General features: G+C 39.5%; 1 protein-coding gene across 1 annotated transcript in view; it reads right to left on the bottom strand.

The window, feature by feature from the left end:
- CHID1 (chitinase domain containing 1) overlaps nt 1–22,595 on the bottom strand; it is a 117,122-nt gene that overhangs the window by 67,970 nt on the left and 26,557 nt on the right. Inside the window, exon 8 of the mRNA XM_034416840.2 lies at nt 14,900–14,992. Within this exon, the coding sequence (XP_034272731.2) occupies nt 14,900–14,992 (93 nt within the window). The remainder of the gene's footprint in view (nt 1–14,899; nt 14,993–22,595) is intronic.

Below are 22,595 nucleotides of genomic sequence, written 5' to 3'. Positions count from 1 at the left end.
TGTTATATATATTTTTTAATCATGTCTCTTTCACATCTTTAAAGGACTCACTATACGTCACCCTATTTCTACGCTTTGCATAGTGTTGCTTCTCCCCAAAGAGAATAACAATACAGATAAGTACATATGTCACACTTATTTTTAGAAAGAAGGAAGGAAGGAAGGAAGGAAGGAAGGAAGAGAAAGAAAGAAAGAAAGAAAGAAAGAAAGAAAGAAAGAAAGAAAGAAAGAAAGAAAGAAAGAAAGAAAGAAGTGGACAGCTTTTGTCAATCAATAATCCCTCTAAAATACCTTTCTATATTAAGGGTAAATTGTGATGTCAGGTACACAAGTACACTTTCATGATTTCAAGCTGACTCAATAACAGCCTTTGAAATGAATCAGTTTCCAAGCAATCTACAATGACAACGACAAAACTGAGCTCAAGATTCTTTGGACAAACCATATTAAAAGGCTCTTCATGAAATCTTTGTTTGTATGTAAGCTTTTCTGACAGCAGAACGTTGGGCTCAATAAGCCTTCTCTAACTTTAGCAAAGCTCTTATGATACCAGCTGCTCAGACTAATTAAGGCAGGCAAAATGGAAAGGTTACTATCTCTATACTGTTCAAATGCAGTACAGTTAAGAACAGCATGTTGCATGTAACTAAAAGGAGAGAATGAAATGAGGCATAAATTATAAATCTTCATGAAAAACAACACTGACTTCTAAGGAAGTCTCCAAAGAAATTGCTGGCAGTAGCTTTTACCTACAGGCTTCGGGTTGGAATTTTTTTTTTAAAGAATTTTTTAAATTTCATCTTTATTATTTTTATAAATGACTCAAGGCAGCAGACATGCCCAATATTCCTTCCTCCTTCTATTTTACTTCAAAAACAACAATCCTGTGAGGCGAGTTTGGCCAAAAGAGATTGACTGGCTCAAAGTCACCCAGCCAGCTTTTATCCCTAAGGCAGGAATAGAATTCAGTTTGCTGGTTTCTAGCTTCATGCCTCAATCACTAAGTCGAACTTGTACTTTAAGTTTCTTGCTTTACAGGTAGTCCTCAACTTAAGACCACAATTGAGCCCAACATTTCTGTTGCTAAGGAAGATATTTGTTAAGTGAGTTTTGCCCAGTAGTGAAATGTAAAATTTGTTATTACCGGTTCTGTGGGCATGGCTTGGTGGTGTGGGGTAATGTGACTGGGTGGGCATGGCCAACTTTTTTATTATTATTATTACTTTTAAAAGCATTTTTTTACAACCTCTTTGGTTGAAGAGGTTGTAGAAAAAATGCTTTTAAAAGCCTCTGATGATTCCAGCTGAGCTGCGCAATCATCAGAGGCTTTTGGTTTTTTTTACTATTAAAAGCATTTTTTCATCCGAAGAGGTTGTAGAAAAAATGCTTTTAAAAGTAAAAAAAAAACCTCTGATGATCGCACAGCTCAGCTCGGCATGGGAGGAGCAGGGATTTTTGCTACCGGTTCTCCAAACCACCTGCCGCCATCACTACCGAATCGGGCAATCCGGTCCGAACCGGGAGCAGTTCACCCATGGTTTTGCCCCATTATACAACTTTTCTTGCCACTGTTGTTAAATGAATCACTGCAGTTGATAAATTAATAACCCAGCTGCTAAGTGAATCTGGCTTCCTCATTGACTTTGCTTGTCAGAAGGTCACAAAAGAGGATCACATGACCTTGGGACACAGCAACGGTCATAAATATGAACAAAGCACCTGAATTTTGATCATATGATCATGGGGATGCTTTAACGGTTGTTAAGTGTGAAAAACAGTCATAAGTCACATTTTTCAGTGCTGTTGTAACGGTCACTAAACAAACTGTTATAAGTTGAGAATTACCTGTATTTGCAAGCTTTCCCCATAATATCAACAAACCAAAAGAAGTTTTTATCACATGTATTTTCTGGTAGGCAAAGAATAACAGCAGGTTAAGACATCGCTTTTAATAATCCAGCAAATATTTGTGGATTACTGCTTAGCTATATGTAAATTCTCTTTGATAAAAAAAGGAAAACCAGAAACCTATCTTCAGTTGAGATAATACCTGCGACATACATTCAATTGAGGCCCGGTAATGTCCTTATTTCTTAATAAACAAGTAAACACTGTTTGAGCATCTGTATTCATGTTTCCTAAAATTGCTGGGATTAGTTGTAAACCATCAGAGAAAGATCAGTTTCACTGCTCCAGGTCTTTCTCTGGATAAAGTACTACTGTATTAAATACTCAGCATTTCCTCCAGGATATATTTACTTACCTACTATGTAAATATATATGTGTGTCAGGGGTGGGTTCTACTTACCTTTACTACCAGTTTGTAGTGGGCCGCGTGCATGCGCAGAAGCATTCTGATGACATCGGGGTCGGTGGGCGGAGCCTCCCATTGGTTTTACTACCGGTTCTATAGAACCAGTCCGAACCGGGGGCAACCCATCACTGACGTGTGTATTTAAATCAAGGGAACTCCTTGATTTAATAGACTAAAATGAGGAAAGAAATGTCTTTTAAAATCACATGGGATTTTACACATGGATAGCACCATCTTATATATATGCTACACAAGTCTAAATAGTAAATGGGATTGCTATGTATGCACAAAATGATTTATTGTGTTACAAAGATTATTTAACCAAGGACCAATAAATTAAGGGTATATAGTTCACGAAACCATTCAGAAAATATACTCTGTACAGAAACGCAGTTTACAGAGAAACATACTTTTTGATTACTTTTAACTGAATCAGAAGGCATTTTGAGCAGGTTCAATAAAAAGGTTCTTTATTGGATGATTGATCTCTACAGTCAGAACTCTGCCAAAATGCAAACTTTTTACCCAGAGAAAGCTCACACATTCAGCAAAAAGGTGTCAAGTATTAAATCATCATGAGATGTGCTGGCATCCATCAACCATCTATCAAAATGTGCAATAAAGGTGTGATGCTTTGGAATGAAATCCTCTGAACAACCCCCCCACCCCTTTTCCAGAAGCTAAGTGTTTTCAATCTGGGGAGTTCAGTGAAGGAATTTTACAGATGTCATTACTCAGTAAAGTCAGAAGTATCTATGACTTCACTTTTCTTTAATCAAATGGTAAAGTGTGTTTTGACTGAAAGGAATATATTCAATTACAAAAGCTCAACTGTAATTTAGTTTCCAACACATATTCTGTGGATGTCTACCCCACAGTTAGAAGATAAATCTGCTCTTAAAATTATGTATCCTTGAAAATGCAGACAGACTCCTGTTGAAGACAGGTCAAGGGTTGAAAGGGTCTGACAAACATTTCTCCTGGGAATACTTAAAACAAAATTTGATAGAAAGATAAGATATTTGATTCTACACATATTAACAGCGGCAAGAATTGCGTTCACGCAATACACCACCAGAGGGATTGATCATTCAGAAGATATATGAATGTGCTGAAATGGATAAACTTAACCTAGAACTAAAAGAAAAAGATGATTTGGGATTTTATGCGGTTTGGGGAAAATGGTAAACTTGGATAGATAATAGAAATAAAAATTGGAAATATACATAAGGATTAGATATTGAATGTATATAATGTATATATTGTATGGAATGTTGATCTGAAGTATACAAAAATGACACAGTCTGTTGATTATGTACTAGAGTTGTGTAAAGGAAAATTGTAATAAAAATTATTTCAAAAAGAAAGAAAGAAAGAAAGAAAGAAAGAAAGAAAGAAAGAAAGAAAGAAAGAAAGAAAGAAAGAAAGAAAGAAAGGGTCTGACAGCCCTCAAGAGGAGACAAATTTGTTTCTCTCATAATATTGAAGGACGATCTTGGGTAATAAAGCAACTCTGTATTAAGAGGAACATGTGTTTTTAAAACCATTGAAATAAAGTGCAATCAGTTTCATTCTTAATTTCTATTCAATCTATTCAAGCTCAGTTCCATGTCAGTTTGTCAATTTAGTTTTTACAATATTCAGAAAAAAGAATATGATTTAGAGTTTAGACTATAGATAGCCTTAAACTGGGTGGTGGAAGAGAAACTGGAAATACCTCTTTTTAAAGTAGAAAATGGGGTTTACTGTGCTTGCATGTATGCAGCAAGCCTTGAAATCAATACATGCACACAAAACTCAAGTAAACCGGCTTTATTTGAGAAGAGGGGTTTCTTTTAGTGCGGGCAATGTTTTTTCAAATTCAAAGTTCAATTGAATAGGAATCTAACTAAAATCCCATTGCCCACTCACCAAACTGATTCAAACCGAAACCCAAAACAACAATCTTAAACTAAAATAAACTGATGGTGGGGCAATGGAGATTGTCTCATGAATATTTCCCACCAGTATCCACCACTCCAGTATAGCCCATAGCCCAGGTGTTCCTTGTAACAATTCTCTTTTTTGCAGCAGCTGGTTTAGTCAGCCTTTTTCACAACAGCAGATCTAGATTGGCTCCCTCTAAGCTCTGTTGTCCTTCTATACATGCTATTTCTCACGAAAACTCTTATCACCCTAAACTAGTAGCAGTGGAGATGTGTGACAGGTCCCTCCTACTAGAAATGTTAACACCCCAGTTGCATGAGACAACTGTGACAATTAAACAGATTGTAAAATTCAAAATGCTTCTACTTGGAACAGCTTTTATCCACAAACCATTTTGCAGCTTTCTAATAAATATACAGAATATATTCTCCAGTTTACTATAGGTAATCCGATAGCTAAATTCGATCCAAATATTCTGATTTTCTTAGTTTGCATTTGGTGAAAAGCATTGCATGATATTTTAAAATCTATAATATAGATGTGTTAAACTTTAAGACAGGGGTGTCAAACATTTTATTGAGGGCTGCATCAGGGTAGTGTTTGACCTCTGGGGGGCAGGGGGTGCATGGCCAGCTCAATATCACTCGTGTCGGGGGCACCTGTGGTGTCCTGAGTGCTCTGCCAGCAAAAATGGGCTCCCGAGCTCTGTTTTCAGCTACAATGGCCTCCTGCAAACCTCTGCCAGTGAAAACCAAGCTCGGGGTGGTGGTGCACCTGGCCCTCCCAAGTTCTGTTTTCACTGGCAGAAGCTGGTTCTTCACTGTTTCCAGGACGGGCCTGTGGGCCAGATCCAAGTCCCCACAGGCCGGATCTGGTCCCCGGGCCTTGAGTTTGACACCCCTGCTTTAAGACAACAATTTTGCTACTTAACAAATCTCCCTAACACACACAAAATAATTCATCTTATCACTAGAGTGATACCCAGACTCTCTGTAGTCTTCAAACAACGTGATGATAATGTTTAACCTAAGTTTTAAAAATATAAAGTAAACAACTCCAACAATAGAGTATAATTAAAAATTACCCAAATTCAACACTCTTCTACAAATCAAGGTTTTCAGATACCTTTGATAAGATGATATGAAAAGGGGGTAGGCTATTGCTGTATTAATAAATGCAGCCCAATACTTGGGCTGGACTGGAATGGAAGAAATTAATCTACAGTGGTATCTCAGAATAGATAAGAAGCAAAAGTAAAGCAATTAAGAACAGTAATTAAACCCAAGGTACATTAAAGATAAGATACCTCCTTGTTGGGCTGGGAGTTTGTGCAGATCAATATGAAACTAACCTGTGTCACAGAGCATTCATTTTCTAATTATGCATCCTCAATTTCACGGTCCAGGATTGTAGTGGTGGTATCTATTTAATTCTCAGGTACTTTTGAGCATTCAAAAAGAAGCCCATTTGCATTCATAAAAGTATGCTTCTGCCTGACCATGCCACTCCATTTTCCGGGGGCCTTCCTGCCACTGTTGCACATCTCCCTGACATTCCCAGTGGTTTTGTCCCAACCCCACTCTTTGCAGTGCCTTCCTGCTACTGCCATATACTGTCAGATCTTCCCAGTGCCTTCCTGCTCACATCTGCATTTCCCCCAATCTCCTACCACCTTCTATCCTTCAATACTGCAGATACCTCTCTTCTCTTCTTTCCTTCAGTACCTTCACCTGATTGTTGCCTACCTCTCACAAGCGTCCCCATATCTTCCATCAGCTCACAAATCTCCCCTAGTCTTCTTTAACCCTCCCAGAAAGAGTAAACTTAAGTGACTTGTTTGTTATTTCAGGGAGATGCCTAGACTTAAACTTTATCCTCAGTTCATTTAATTGAAGTTTGTTAACTGAATTATACAGGGTTTACTGTATAAACATATGATAAAAAATATTGTTGAGGTGAATGCTGCTGCTCTCAGATTCCAGTTTCACAAATTGCAAAATTTCACTTAAAAAGGAAATAAAATATCCTTATTCCATTATCTTATTTGAACAGAATATTGAGATTCCATTCCTTAAAAGTTTTATAGTTGAAGAAAAAGACAAGGAATTTAGAGGATAGTATAAAAATATAATCTAGCTACTATATTTAGAAAGTCAAATTTCAGAAAACCCAGCAAAAAAACAACAATCATTCTTTTTTAAAAAAAATACAAATCTATGTAATGTAAAATTTTAAGAACAGACTGCTGGACCATATCAAAAGTCTATCTTGCCAGATATTTTTCCCCACAATGGCATTTTGATATCTACAGGACCAAGCAAAACTTGAGCACAACACCAATTTTCTGCACAATGTCACTGAGGCATGGTATAAAGATCTTAATTCCATATTCCGGTAGAAACATTAAATCCGAGGCAGTAGGAAGCTTAAATTTTGATTACAACTATCTGACACTCTGGCTTTCATGTCGTTCCACAGTGATCCAAACTGTTGGAAAATAATTTAAGGACTAAGGACTTTTACAGGAAGAAACCTTCTATAATAAAGAATGTTGCAAGAGAATCAAATCAAATCAAACTTTTATTAAGGCCAGAAGAGAATATCAATAGACACATCTCCCAAGTTGTTTTAAGAAAACTGGCAGCCTGTAGTTGACAAAACAGACTAAATCCTACATTGTTATTTGCAATCTATCTTAGTGCAAAAATCAATTTGAGCTCCTATTGCTTTTTTATGTTTGATTTTCTACTTCGATAGCGAGCAGGAAAAGAAAATCTGAATTAGTTTCTCTCCTTATATTTGAGGTCAGATATTGCTACTGTTCTTTTTAACAAAAACAAAAAAAAAAAGCACTATCTTTTAAAAATGCTTTATTTTTATGCTCTTTTTCTTTTTGGTCAAAATGTTATCCATTTTTATTGGACTTGCATAAAAGAGCAGCATAGGTGGAGAAGGTAGGATTTCTAAAATCTGTAAAAGCTACAAAGATCTTGCTTTCCCACAAACCATGAGGTGATGATGGGGTAAAGGTTGGATTGATTCCAAGATTGTTTGAAGATGTGGGTAGGTGCCCCAGGAAGGTTCTAATTTATTAGTTTTTATTCTTTTACTGGTTTTATTGATTTATTACTGTCTGATAGCCACCCAGGATTATATTACCTACAATGGCTGGTTATATAAATCTTTAAAGTAAATATGCATAATATATATGATGGATTTTTCATTATGCTAGATACCAAATTACCACTAGCACTGAGATCAAAATTGTGAATGGATTTTTCCGGATAGAAATTCATTTCTATCTGGAAACATCCACCCACGATGTTGAATTTAAATGTCTATTCTATTCTATTTAGCCCACTGGTTCCCAATGTGGGGCCACGCCCCACAGGGGGGCAATTTGATTTTTAATGGGGGCAATTGGAACCTTGTTTAAACCAAGTTAATGGCCTTTTAGGCTTCCGTGTGAGTAGGAGTCACTTTTTGAATAGTAAGAATTATAGGGGGGGGGCATCAGGATTTTAGAGATGCTTAGGTGGGGCATGGCCAAAGGAGGTTGGGAACCACTGGTTCAGCCAAAATAACAACATGGCTAATATCTATCAATGAGGTTCTGTTCTAGATCACAGAATTTACTAAATTTACTGAAATTTTCCCCATAATCTAAATCAATAAATGGAAGAAAGCATCTGGGGATGTAGGTTTTTACTTATGATCGATCTCTACTGATTAGTGTTATTGTAGCATATTTCAATTGTTATCATTTTGATGTTTTCATCCTTTATTGCTGTGGTACACTGCTCGGGGCCATTTTAGAGCAGAGAAATAGCACAAGCAAAGAAATACTACAAATAAATAAACAAATCGCTTTGACCATTGCACTGATGCAATATATGTTTCTTACAGGGCAATTTACAGCCCTCTAGAGTAACCCTATCTCCTATCCAAAAATGATGAACTATACCATCAGTTGCACTCAGGTCTAGCTTTTGTATTTCATATCTATTGTTAAACTTCAGAGGAATGATCTATGAGCTAAACCGAGAAGCTATTAAAAGCTACACTTGACAGATGAAAGTCAACTGAGATGTTGACATTAACGGATCTTCTTAGCCATAACTACTAAAATGCCTATGCCTTTTTCATCACATAATTTTTCATTTTTAGAACCCTTGTAGCAAACTCAGTTGGGACTCTTGTAAACTACCTGTAGGAGGAAAAACCCCTACATTGCTGAGGCAGCATAATCAAAGCGTAATCCCACCTTCTTTGATAATCTATGACAGCAGTCATAACACTAGGAATAGGATCTGGACCCGACTTTTTAACCAGTCTACCTAATTATGGAGATCCTCCATACAAGGAATAATATATTATTTTTTCCAAAGAAAATCTTTTCTTCTCGGAGTCAGTTCAATAATATTTCAGACAATAGTTCCCCAAGCTTCCTCTATGGCAACTAGTAAACACATCTACATCTTTAGAAGGATGAAATTATGTTATAAAGGAGACAGTGACTTTTGGCGTGCATAACTGTTTCCCTAACTGGCATACTGTATATCAGACAAGTCTGTATACAATTCCATAATCTCCAGGCTATATGGCTGCACTTGGGTATGATAGCTAGAATACACGGTGCTGATTTTCTCTTTATTTCCTACAGATTGAGAAGCTAGACGGAAGCAAGTTGCTCAAGACTATTCAATGAAGTCCTTTCTTTAAAATGAATTTGAATCTCTTGTACATGGACTTAGTACTGCATCTAGTCTATTCTCTGCTGGTGCTTATAATTTTGTGCTTACTAAACTTTCAGCATTCTGTGGGAAACTGCATGATTCCACATGTATGTATGAACTAATAAAACGTTTTGCATTTCTTAAATAGCAAATGTATTATTCAAAATCTCCAGCACTTGTTTTTCTTTTAAGATAGTGTTTTCCAACAATTTGATCTTGAATCTTGTTATTGCTATATTACATTCGTTCTTTCTTCAGACTTAAATCAAATTAGAAAACAAAGGAAGCACTTTTTAGCCACTGGGATTAGATCATAACAGCAGTGTTTCACACATTGGTTTAGATGTATCTCCAGTTTTTCACCAAAGAACTTAACAAATATTATTTTGCTCTTTGTACTAGTATTTTGTATGCCTTTTGGTAAATGGTTGATTAAATCTATTCCAACATACATTTATCTTCCATCATTTGTAAAGGTTTGACAAATTTTACTCTTAAGTGATAATGGATAAGGAAGATGCAACATTAAATATGCCAATGAAAAGCAGTTTTCAACAGGAGCTTATTAATGCTATGAATCTAATGTACTGTATTATGTACTGTCAGATTGGAACTTTAAAAAAATCAGAATGTATGGATTTCATTTGTATAGCTGTAGGTTGCATTTTCATGTTAGCCAACCAAAACCAGGTTCAAGACACTTGATGCAGAGTGTCTTCCTTGGTTGAGCAGCAAATACCTTGATTTGGCATCAATAAAGAGTATCAGTGTCAGAGTGGTAAACAAACATGAGCAAAAATCACAGGATTTGATTCCAATGAGTTTATATTTGAGATAGAGGGGCATATCTTGTCTAGGCTCAGAGGTTAGGCAGAGACAGCCTTCATTTGATGGGCAAATGCTGAAAATATTAAGGCTATAGACCAGGGGTGTCAAACTTGCGGCCCAAGGGCCGGATGCATCATGTGCTGACCACCCCACCCCCGTTTTAGCGAAGTGGAAAAACGTTACGATACACATGACGACAATGTGACGACACGAGTTTGACACTCCTGCTGTAGACTAAACTGGGAAGCTAAAAGACAGTGACAAACCACTTCCATGTGAGAAAAGTCAGAAAAGTATATGAAATTGCTCAGATTTCATAGCACAGTATTGGGTTACATGGCCATTCTTTTTTTTTCTTTTAAACACAGAGACCACAAACTCCTTTTTCTGCTCTAGCTGCCTGAAGCTAGCACACTGAAGTATTTTTTCCCATTAGCGTATCATCGCAAAGCAATGATGCGAACTTATCTAAGTGACAGAAAGATGGTGATTGTTCTAAACTGCGCATTCTTCTAAAATCTTTCTCAACAGTGCTAAAGGATTTAGCCCCAGAGCTCACTATTAGTCCAGAACCTGAAGTACTTATTAAGCAATGATGCATGGAGAGAAAGAAGTTTGTGCATTTAGATTCTCTTTTCCACAAAAAAAGACTTCAATTCTTATTATTAGGACTTGCAATTTCTTATTATGACTTTAGGCAGTGTAAAACTGCACTAAAATGTATACTCTTAGGCAAACCAATCTAAAATAATAAAACCACCAGCATAATTGAGATAAAAACTGGCAATTCAAGTCTTTTCATAAAATTGCAAGAAAATAAAATTTAAAAGAAGCACTTTGAATTGGGCCTAGAAATGAACAGCCAATTTAGAATGTGAAGCATAAAATGATAGCTAACTGTGACAGACATACTGTATTGGTCCTATTTTTAGCTAACTAAAGTCTGAGGTGATTTTCAGAGGCATTCCTACATATAATATATTGCAGTAATCCAATAGCAGTGATAGGCTCTATGGAGTGGGATTAAGTTACAATATATTAATGGCTATACTGGTCTTCAATGCTAAGGACTTAGCAGCTTCCTCCCAACACACTCACAAGATTTAGTTTTACACACATGTATTTGAGATCAAAAAGATGCATATGAAATTCCAGAAGATACTACCATGCACATTGAAGCAACTCAGATTCTATAAAGAGTTGGGGAAATGTAAGAGGAGAAGGAAAAGAGAATCATCAGTTTGAAAGACTGCTCATTTTCTATTTAACATTCAAAATATATGAAAGCACTTTAAAACATCTATTATTTGATGCAATTATCCTAGATCTTGAATAGAATGCATTAACTTTATGAGAAGTTTTATTGTAATAATGACTAATGTCGTAGAAGCGGCAAATTATTTCAGAGGGCTCATTTGCCTTCTGAAGTAGGCTACAATTAACAAGCAGGGACAATCTGCTTTAAAACTACAATAAACAGATCAATATTTCCGCTTGGTTTTCTCATGTTAGGATGCTATTATTTCCCTACAGATTATATGGCAGCACAAAAATAAATAAGAGCATAAACAATAAACAAGTATTTAAAAGGGTATAAATCATAATATAGATGAGCACATCAAGATGACATGCAAGTTTATACAAAACATTTCCAAGAACAAGTTCTTGATATAGTACAAGTAATAATAAATAAGCTCCTAATTTATAATACATTGTAAAACATCAAAAGGCATCCAAAGGCTTATATGGTGAAATTATTCAGGTAGCGCTGCCAAATGGTTATTCATCCACAAGAGCAATGCTGAACACAGTTGCATTGTGCAAAGTTTACCGATAGACCTGGGAAACAACCTTCAAAAATCAAAAATGTAATATTTATTATGATCCAAATCCCAGTCTCTTATATAGGTAGTTTTTGGCTTACAACCATTGATTTAGTGACTGCTCAAAATTACAGCAGCATTGAAAAAAAGACACTTATGATCATTTTTCACACTTATGACTGTTGTAGCATCCTCATGGTCACATGATCAAAATTTGGATGCTTAGCAACTGGCATGTATTTATGACGGTGGCAGCATCCTGGATCATCTGATCAACTTTTGCGACTGTCTGACAAGCAAAGTCGATGGGGAAGCCAGGTTTGTTTAACAACCGTATTACTAACTTAACAACCGTAGTGATTCACTTAACAACTGTGGCTAGAAAAGTTGCAAAATGGGGCAAAACTCACCCACAACTGTCTTGTTTAGCAACTTTTGGCTTAATTGTGGTCCTGGGTACCACAATACCTAGATACATGTGCCCATTACACCTGCTGAAACCTATGACCTAATTCAAAGTCACAGCAAATTATAGAATGTAGGTAATGAAAAATGCAGGTGCTGAATCGGTTGTCATGTTGGCACACATAAAATTGGGTGGTAGATCTAAATAGAGCTTATGTTATTTTAAATGGCAACTGACAACTGAAAATCAGGTATCAACACTAGAAATCTAAAACAGATGTTTTGCACATATGACATGGTTCTCTTGTAATGGAGTGCAATTGAGCACCAGTCATGAAATTATGAATTATGAAATCTAGGCTGCACTTAAAATATCCAAACTATAAAGAGGGAGAATACATGTATTTAACTTAAAGGTATGTGGTACAATTGACAGACTATAATAGTTGGTTTACTTCCGATCAAAGGCTGTCTTCAAAATCATTAAAATATTAGCAAGTGCAGCTTCCTTTCTCAATAGTTACAAAATAATACATTGACATAAGCAAAAGAAACTTTAATTAAAGATTAGTCTGACTATGTAGTTATATATTTTTTATTATTTATTTTAATTTTATTAATAATTATATATTAACTATAATACTTATCCAGGGGTGAAATCCTAAATTTTTCCCTACCAGTTCTGTGGGTGTGGCTTGGTGGGCGTGGCAGGGGAAGGATATTGCAAAATCTCCATTCCCACCCCACTCTGGGGCCAACCAGAGGTGGTATTTGCCGGTTCTCCAAATTACTCAAAATTTCCGCTACCTGTTCTCTAGAACCTGTCAGAACCTGCTGGATTTCATTCCTGTACTTATCCCTCCTTTCAGTCACTCATGCCCTGGTTATTTTCTGGATGGACTACTGCAGGGCACTCCACATGGGGCTACCCTTGAAGAGTATCTGGTAGCTGAACTGGTGCAGTTTATGTAGTGGCATAAATAGTTCTAGGCACCCTTAAGATGCTGCATGTAACACTTTTTTTTTTTTTTTGCTTTAATTTATATGCCGCCCTTCTCCGGAGACTCAGGGCGGCTTACAATGCATTAAGCAATAGGCTTCATACTTTTGTATATTTTATACAAAGTCAGCTTATTGCCCCCACAATCTGGGTCCTCATTTTACCTACCTTGAAAGGATAGAAGGCTGAGTCAACCTTGAGCCTGGTGAGATTTGAACTTGCAGTAATTGCAAGCAGCAGGTGTTAATAACAGTGCTTTAGTCCACTGTACTACAGTACAGTAACACTTCTGCTATTATATGAGCTGCGCCAATTTGTTTCTGGTTCCAAGGAAGCTCTTATTATCATCTTTAAAGCCCTTCATGGCATGGGACCAGGACTTGAGGAGTTGCCTCATCCCACTTTTATTGACTTGTCCTCGCTGGTCATGCTGAAAATCCCATTGGCTAAAGAATTTCGACTTGTGGGATCAAGGAGGAGGGCCTTCTCTGTTGTTGTTCCCGCCCTTTGGAACACCTTATCTTCAAAGGCAAAGCGAACCCTCATTCATCTGGTTTTCCAGAAGAGTGTTCTGGATCTCGTTTTGCCAATTAGTATGAGGGTCTAAGAGTGTGCAACTCTGGGGATGGCTGGTGACTTGAGAGCACTCCCCCCATCTTGTTTGTATTTGTATTTGTATTTATTAAATTTTTATACCCTTCTCCCGAAGGACTCAGGGCGGTGTACAGCCATATTAAAACAACATATACCCACAAAATTTTAAAAACAGTTTAAAATATATTAAAAAATTGGCCCTTGTATTAAAAACTACAAACACCCAGGAAAATTAAAATTCAGTTTCTAGGCCAGCCCAGCCTGTTGGAACAAAAGAGTCTTAAGGGCACGTCGAAAGGTACGTAGGTCAGGGATCGTGCGAATCTCTGGGGGCAGTTCATTCCAGAGGGCAGGTGCCCCCACAGAGAAAGCTCTCCCCCTGGGCATTGCCAGTCGACATTGTTTGGCTGACGGCACCCTGAGGAGTCCCTCTCTGTGGGAGCGTATTGGCCAGTGGGAGGCTATCGGTGGCAGAAGGCGGTCTCGTACATACCCAGGTCCTTATTGATTTGTTAGTTTTCTGATTTTTTTTTAACTTTGATTTTCATTTTTAACCTATATATTTTAACATGTCCTTAATTCTGCTTTTAACAGAGCTTTTAGTCATGTGTTTATGGTTTTTTTTTTGTTTTGTTTTTAATTTAATTTATATGCCGCCCTTCTCCGGAGACTCAGGGCGGCTTACAATGTGCTAAGCAATAGCCTTCATCCTTTTGTATATTTATACAAAGTCATCTTATTGCCCCCACAACTGGGTCCTCAATTTACCTACCTTAGAAAGGATGGAAGGCTGAGTCAACCTTGAATGTTGTTTCATTATGTTGTTGTAAACTGCTCAGAGTCATTTAAATGAGGTGGGCAGTATAGAAATTGAATAATATTTAATGCAGTTGTAATGGATGCTGAATGCATCATCATCCCCATGATGAATGTCTTTCTATTCTAAAAGCTCATAGTCTACTTTCCATTTAAAATTATCACTGGTGTTGTATTTTATTATTTTTCAATATACCTGTAATTTTAAAATATTTTTCACTGATTGGTTACCTAAAGGAATTTCATCTTAGCACAATCATATTTCATTTGTACCTCAGGCTCAAGACTAGTATTTTTCCCGCCAAGATGCTGAGTCAAGCATTTTCATCCTGGAATGTAGTGAGAACATTTGTTTCACTACATAGAAAATTGGGCTTTCAGAAGCAATAAACTCTAATGCCTTGAATGAAACTAAAGACAAATACATCTGGGATTTCCTTGAAAGTACGATACTTACCCTGGCATAACACCAGGAGGAATGACAAGCAGTAGTTTAAGTTGTTCCTCATGGAAAGCTTCAGAGAAGTGAGTGAGCAAGTGAATCAGATCCCTGTAAAACAGATAAAACATTAGCTCTGTGAGTCAAGGAAAAAAAGAAAGAACATCCACTGATTTTTCAATCTCTCAGTTTTAAACCTGCATTTGAGTCAGAAAACATTATTTTCCAAAACTAAATGTTGGCCTTGCAACATCCTTATTCCTTTACAAGCTGACTCAAACGAAGACACCAATAAAGGAGAATCCCAAAGGTGCTTTTTCAAAAGGCAACTGGACTTTTTTTTGTTTTTGCTTGAAGATGTTCTGGGGAAGTAAAGAACTGAAGAAATTTCTTAGATGAGAGGCAAAATGTCTTCAAACAAAAACAAAGAAAATCACATTGGCTTTTTAAAAAAGCACCTTTGGGACAACCGGGACTAGGATGACTGAGATTCTCCAGAGACAATAGAGGAGAATATTTGTAGCTCAGGGTTGAAATGAGTCTTGGTGCTCTCTGAGCTTGGTTGTTTTCTTGCAGATGGTTCATTGCCCAAATTAGGTAACATCATCAGTGTTAGTAAGGAGTGGGATTTGTTCTGAGTTTATTTATTTATTATTTATTTATTGGTTTGATTTATATGCCGCCCTTCTCCAGAGACTCAGGGAGGCTTACAATGCGTTAAGCAATAGCCTTCATACTTTTGTATATACCTGCTTAGTAGGGCTTTCGGGCCCCCCTAAGCGGTGTTCTTTTTTATACAAAGTCAGCTTATTGCCCCCACAATCTGGCTCCTCATTTTACCTACCTTGAAAGGATAGAAGGCTGAGTCAACCTTGAGCCTGGTGAGATTTGAACTTGCAGTAATTGCAGGCAGCTAGTGCTACTTAACAGCACTTTAGTCTGCTGCGCCACCAAGGCTCTTATATTCTAGTGGCTTGCTCTGTCAGTGTTGGCTGGGGTGGTCTTACAGATTTTTTGGTTGGGCTCTTTACTGTTGGCTTATTTGGCGGTTCCTTGATTGGGATATTGTTTGATTGTTGGCCTGATCTTAATATTGGGAGTTAATATATACTCATCTGGGTGATCACGATAAACATCAGACCAACAATCAAGTAAAAAAAGAAAGGTGTAGGGTCAGCTATTCGAAATTCACATAGTTTTGTATAATTGTTTCAACATTCTGCATTGTTTTGTTTTCTAAACCAATACAGGAGCAAAGATCTAGCCTATGCACATATAATCCTATATACAATATTAATAATTATGCACCAATATAAAATATCTTTTTTAAAAAATGCAAATAGCTTTTTTTGGAAAACATACAAATAGAAGGATCTACTGAGCATTTTCCTTGATTAATGGAAAAAAAAATGATAGGGGTGGCAAGTTTTTTGTTTTTAAGAAAAATAGCCGGGAAGACTTAGATACTGGTTGATTAACTTGTCAAACCACCTCTTTGTACTAGGGGTACTTCATGATCATCAAGGAATTAAAGGATAATGCTGAAATGTCTATGGGGATTCTCAATTATTCAGGTTGTCGGTTGCCTTTTGAAAAATCACTTTTGGGATAATGCTGAGATCCAATTTTAGTTAGTTTCATTTGTCACTCAAAAGAAACTACATAAACCAGAAATATATATTTTCTACCCCAAGCAACTGCCATTGCTTGCCCATATGAAAGCTCTCTATAGGTTATGTTTCTGGTGCTCTTAAGGTAACTTTACTGTTTTAAGACCATATTTTCCCACTTTACTATTCTTCCCTGAAAGAAGGAGAATTAAACATACCATATTGCATTTTTAAAAGAATGAGGTGGGAGCAGGCCATCTAAATGTCAAAACATAGTTAAATATTGATTATGTAGTTTGCCATTGTCAAATGTAACTTCAGAAGTTCCTCTATGCCATATGCCACATTGAAAATCTATCTTGAAGCAATTAAGCTTTTTCTTTAAAATGTTACAGGTTTCTTAGGTGATGACAGTTTTCTGAATACACACTGCTGTCATAACACACCTTCTCACCACCTTCACAATGGGTGTTGGAGATTGCTTGGTGGAATTGTTTGTTTTCAGTCTTATAAGCCACTCAGAGTCACTTACCTGAGATGGGTGGATATATAAATTAAATAATTCACTCAGTAAAATACACTCAAGACACTTCTGTCATCCTATAATTACTTGGTCTTAGCCAATGCACTTAATGCTGCTCATCCTGACAGAAAGTTTACCCCAATATATTTGTTGCAAATTCTGAATCTCTTAAATTAATTACAAACAAAATAGTTACTTTTCTAACCACATCACCAAGTATTTTACTGGAGTAATTTAAAAACAAAAAGGCTAAATTGTCTTCCTGGGTAGTAAAAGTTAAGACCCACATTTTAAGAAACTTTAATACTTCAAGAATGTGTTAATAAAACATGTTGTCTACTCACTGCCTAATGCAATATCACGGAAGGAAGCAACTTTGATTAATAGGTTAAATTTCCAAGGCTCAGATTGAAGTAATGATGTGTCATTGAAGGAGAGATGCAAATGTCCCTGAAGTGAAAACAGTGATTTTCTATTCAGCTGTGCAGTGGCACCACCTACCGGCCTAAATAAAATTAGTATTTTTTTTTAATGCTTGGAATCAAACTTATGCCTGTCTCAGAAATGATGGCTTCTTAGTATTCATAGATATCTTCCATATCATCACAGTTTTCAGTCCACTAAGCTTTAAAAAAAAAACCTTTCAAATTAAGCAGTAATTGTCCCTCAATGAAGCCAACCTTGAAACTTTGAGAACTTTGTGAGCCAATCAGTGATTCTCCAGCTGATCAATGAGAACATAAAAAGCATCACTAAATCAGCATCCTGTTCATCTTCAGGTTGAGGGTTTTTGTTTTTTTTAATAACCTTCATGCTACTCAATGAAACCGGGACCTGTTTTCTGCCCACAATTTATAAGAGTTATGAACAGAGAGAAGTAATTGTCTGCCAGTTCTGTTGAGAGATTGAGGTGGTAGAAGCCTTTTCCCATACTATCTGGTAAGGTAGTTTGGGTTGATAAAATGAATGAGTAGCAATTTCAGTCTTCCAAATCCAAGAAGGGTAATTCTGCTTTTAGGAATATTGAAGCTCCCTTTTCAATGTTAAAATACCCGCTAATGAAAATGAAAAAGCTTCATTCTTTTTCTTTTGCTATAAATGGAAAAATCAAGTTTATTTCCCTCCTACCAAAAAATTTCCAGTAGCTATTTAATCAATAAACACTGAAAAAAAACTCAAATTGGTGGAAGAAAATTGCAACAAAATTACTACTATAATCCTCCAAGTAAAAAATAATAAATGGCTATAAAAATTAAAAATGAAGTAACAAAAATAAAATGGCTCCAATCTCTTCTGGAATAAGTATTGTGTTATGCTGTCCAATAGTACAGCCGTCCTTTATACCTATCATCAAGGGAACTCACGCTGCCATTAATTGTATACATTAAAATATAGGAATTTTACTTCCTGTGAATTACTACTCTATCACACAATTTTATGTATTCCCTTTAGTGTGCTTTCAAGACCATCTTGACTCTTGGCAACAGCCTGAACAAATTCCTGCCATTTTCTTGGCAAGTTTTCAGATATGGTTTGCCATTGCCTCCTTTCTAGGACTAAGAGATTGATTGGCCAAAGATCACTCAGCTGGCTTTATGCTTAAAGTGGGACTAGAACTCACGAGTCTTCCATTTTCTAGCCTTGTGCCTTATTCACTACACCAAATGGCTTTTTTATGTATTCCTAGTACAGGTGTCTAGGAATCAGCAAATAATCATGTTTTAGCTACACAAATAATCAAACCTAATTAAAGTCAACTAATTTCAGTCTGGCATTCTTAAACAGCACATTAAAATCAGATATTGGGACTGAGAAACAAAGCAGCATCATAGAGTTAGTGAGGTTTTCAGTTTAAAAATATGATATTCTAAAGAGTAGAGGACCACAAGAACTTTACTGCCACAGTGTGGATAAAGTCTGAATAACCTGTCAAGTTTTGACGCGCAGAAGAAATGTCATGAAGCTTTTGTTGGTGTGGAAAACAAGTACATAGCTTTCCACTGATCTTAATTATATCATGAACTCTCATTGCTAGGATTCGGAAGAAACACTGCCAGAGAAATCTGTCAGTCAGCATTCACCAAGGTTCCAGAAAGAATACGTTCATTACAGTAAAAACAATGAGGTTTATGATGATCTAAAGTGCTACATTTATTACAGCACATCTACACCTCTAATCACAGTCAACCTCATCCGATACAAGGACAATTCACAGACACAACAGCTAACATCCAGACAGTAGTTGCAGGGACAATTAAAGGACTATAAGCTAGAAGTTATGATTTTTCTCTTCCAAAAAAAATGCTTTGACCATGACTTTAAAAAAGTGAATTCTTATGATAGTTGTGTTCTAGGAACAGGTTTTTATGAAGCTTGAAGGACCAAGAAGGGTACCTTCAAAAGCTATTGCTACATGCAAAGCAATGCATCCAGATGTTTTAAGGCTCCTCCCCTTTGGCCAATTCTGTATCTAGTCCTCTTCTTTTCTCCTATAACCACTATGCATTGTGAAAATCTAAAATAGATGCTATACTCAGATCCTTATCAAGAAAAGTTAACGGAGCACATGCAGGTGTGAAAAAGCACAGAGCTTTTTCACACCTGCATGGATGCAGAGATACCTGATGTCTCACCACATTAACATCAATAACACTGCAGCACATAAAAGGTTGAGATCTGGTTTGCTCAGAAAGATGCCTCGCACATTGACTTAAATTCTTGGGAAAGGATGCTGCCTAGCAGAGATTGATGTAAGGTTTTCTAAGCTCTCTGGCAGGCATCCTGTTGTGGCCCCGCCCTCTGAGCCTGTCCCATCGGAGGAAGAAAGCTCCAAGCATGAGGAAGAGGAGTCAGCCAGGCCTCCCTCTCCAGGCCCCTCCCCTCTGGCATTGTCTCAAGTGCCGGTCGAGGGAGAGGAGACAGCTGATTCCAGTCAAAGTGATAATGAGACATCATTCCTGGACGCACGCCTCCGAAGGCGTGATAAACGTTTGCAGCAGCTTAGGAGGTGTGCTAGGGATTAGCACTGAGTCACTGGACCACACCCCAGAGACCACACCCCAGAGACTATATAATAGAGAGTGGTGGTCAAGGATCTTTTGTGACGAACAAAGCAAAACCTTGGAGTCACTAAAGCCTCGTCCGGAACTGCTGGGAGGAATATTATTTCTGTTTGGACTTTCTTGAACGTTCGTATTTTATCTGTCTGTTTGTGCAAATAAAATCCCTTGGCAGACGGTGTGTCTATCGCTGCCAAGTCGGAGATAAGAACTGGGTGCGTTCCAAAGTGTTTCCTTAACCCTCGACTGGCTGTGTGTGTGTGTGTGGGTACGGGGACAGATCATCTTGTTCGTCACCCATACTCCATCGTTAACCCACGATGGACCAACAGCTGCAGCAGCAGATACAGCAGATGCTGGAGGCCAATCAGCTTCTGCAACAGCAAGTAGCACAGCTAACTGCCCAACTTGCTTTGGGAAATGCTCCTGCAGCTCCCCCTCCTCCCCCTCCCCGTCCGAGATGCCCAGTGAACGTGCCAGATAGGTTTTCTGGGCAGCAGGAGATGTTTCCGGCCTTCTTGGGACAATGCCAACTGTTTATGGCGATGAGGCCGGAGGATTTTCCGGATGACCGGGCTCGAGTGGCATTTGTTATCAGCTCCCTCTCTGGCACTGCCGCCCGATGGGCCACGCCCCTGTTGTTGCAAGATAGCCCCTTGCTCCTGGACTTTCAGGGCTTTTTACAACACCTGCGCACCATGTTTGAGGACCCCCTCCGGGTGCAGATGGCAGCGAGGCGCATCAAGGACCTCCGCCAAGGCAAGCGCCCCCTGCAGGACTATATTGCAGAGTTCCGACTGCTAGGCCAGGATTCGGCTTGGAATGAGGTGGCGCTGATGGACGCTTTCCAGGACGGCCTTTCCGACGAGATGCAGGACGAGCTGGTTCGTGTGGAGGCGCCACCGACCCTCGACGCGCTGGTGACCCAATGCCTGCGCATCGACGCCCGCCTGCAACGGCGACGGCCCCGTCGGGCTCTTCCGGAAGCACCGACAGCGTCGGCACCCCCGCGTTTCGCACCGACAGCGCTCCGGACCGCACAGCGTTTTGTGGCGACGGCTGAGGAGCCCATGGAGCTTGGAGCAGCCAGACCTCAACTGACGGCCCAGGAGCGGATGCGGAGACGTCAAGGGGGGTTGTGCCTCTATTGCGGCGAGGCGGGACATTTTGCCGCCTCGTGTCCCCGGAAGCGGAGTGGACCGCTCAAGCCTGTTCCGGAGTCTCGACGCGACCAGCCGGGAAACGGGCCAGGCCTGGCCTAGGGGAAACTCTGGGTCAGGCACGTGACCATGCCCCGCCGGAGTCGGCGGCTGTGGACTGTGAGCCCCCTCGGCACCTGATTTTGAACACCCGGGTGTTGTTGGCTAACCGGTCGGAGGGGCTCCAGGCGCACGCGCTGGTGGACTCGGGGGCCACCACGAACTTTATGGACCAGGCCTTTGTGGCCCATTACAAAGTCCCCTTGGTTCCAGTGGACCCTCCGTTGAGGGTCGAAACTATAGATGGGTGGGAACTCGTGGCGGGACCCATCAAAACCGCTACCCAGCCCTTGCGCCTCGCCATTGGAAACCACGAGGAGGCGATCCAGTTTTACGTAACGGCGGATCTGCACTTTCCCTTGGTCCTGGGGATGGCCTGGCTTCGGGCGCACGACCCTCAGGTGGCGTGGTCAAGAAACGCCATCTCGTTCCCGAGCCTGCAGTGTGTCGACCACCTTCGCCACACCTGCGCCGGTCAGGATGTCTCTGCCCCAAACGCCTCCTTGCCTCCGGAGCTGACGCCCTTCGCCGACGTGTTCAGCGAGAAGGAGGCGGACCGCTTGCCCCCGCACCGACCCTACGACTGTGCGGTGGACCTAATGCCCAATGCACCCCTGCCCTCGGGACGCCTGTACTCCATGTCGGAGCCCGAGCTGGCCGCCTTACGGGACTTTCTGGAAAAGAACCTGGCCCGTGGGTTCATCCGGCCTTCGACCTCCCCGCTCTCGGCCCCGGTCCTCTTCGTTAAAAAGAAGACGGGGGACTTGCGCCTGTGCTGCGACTACCGGCGCTTGAACGCCATCACAGTGTGAAATCGCTACCCCCTGCCGCTGATCCCAGAGCTTATGGAGAGGTTGCGGGAGGCCTCGATCTTCACTAAGCTCGATCTCCGAGGGGCCTACAACCTGGTGCGCGTGAGAGAGGGGGACGAGTGGAAGACGGCGTTCGGCACTCGGTACGGACACTTCGAGTATACCGTCATGCCGTTCGGATTGACCAACGCCCCCGCGGTCTTCCAGCACTTGATGAACGATGTGTTCCGGGACATGCTGGATCGGTTCGTGGTGATCTACTTGGATGACATTTTGATCTATTCCCGGACCCCGGAAAGTCACCTCCAGCATGTCCGCCAGGTCCTGCAACGCCTGCGGGAGCACCAGCTCTATGCGAAGTTGGAGAAATGCTACTTCTTCCAGACTTCCATAGAGTTCCTCGGGCACATCATCACCCCCGAGGGCATCGCGATGGACCCGCGCAAGGTGG

The sequence above is a fragment of the Pantherophis guttatus genome, chromosome 1, assembly GCF_059756535.1.
Source record: "Pantherophis guttatus breed Tessera chromosome 1, ASM5975653v1, whole genome shotgun sequence".
NCBI classification, from domain to species: domain Eukaryota; kingdom Metazoa; phylum Chordata; class Lepidosauria; order Squamata; family Colubridae; genus Pantherophis; species Pantherophis guttatus.
This window is presented reverse-complemented; position numbering and strand designations above follow the sequence as displayed.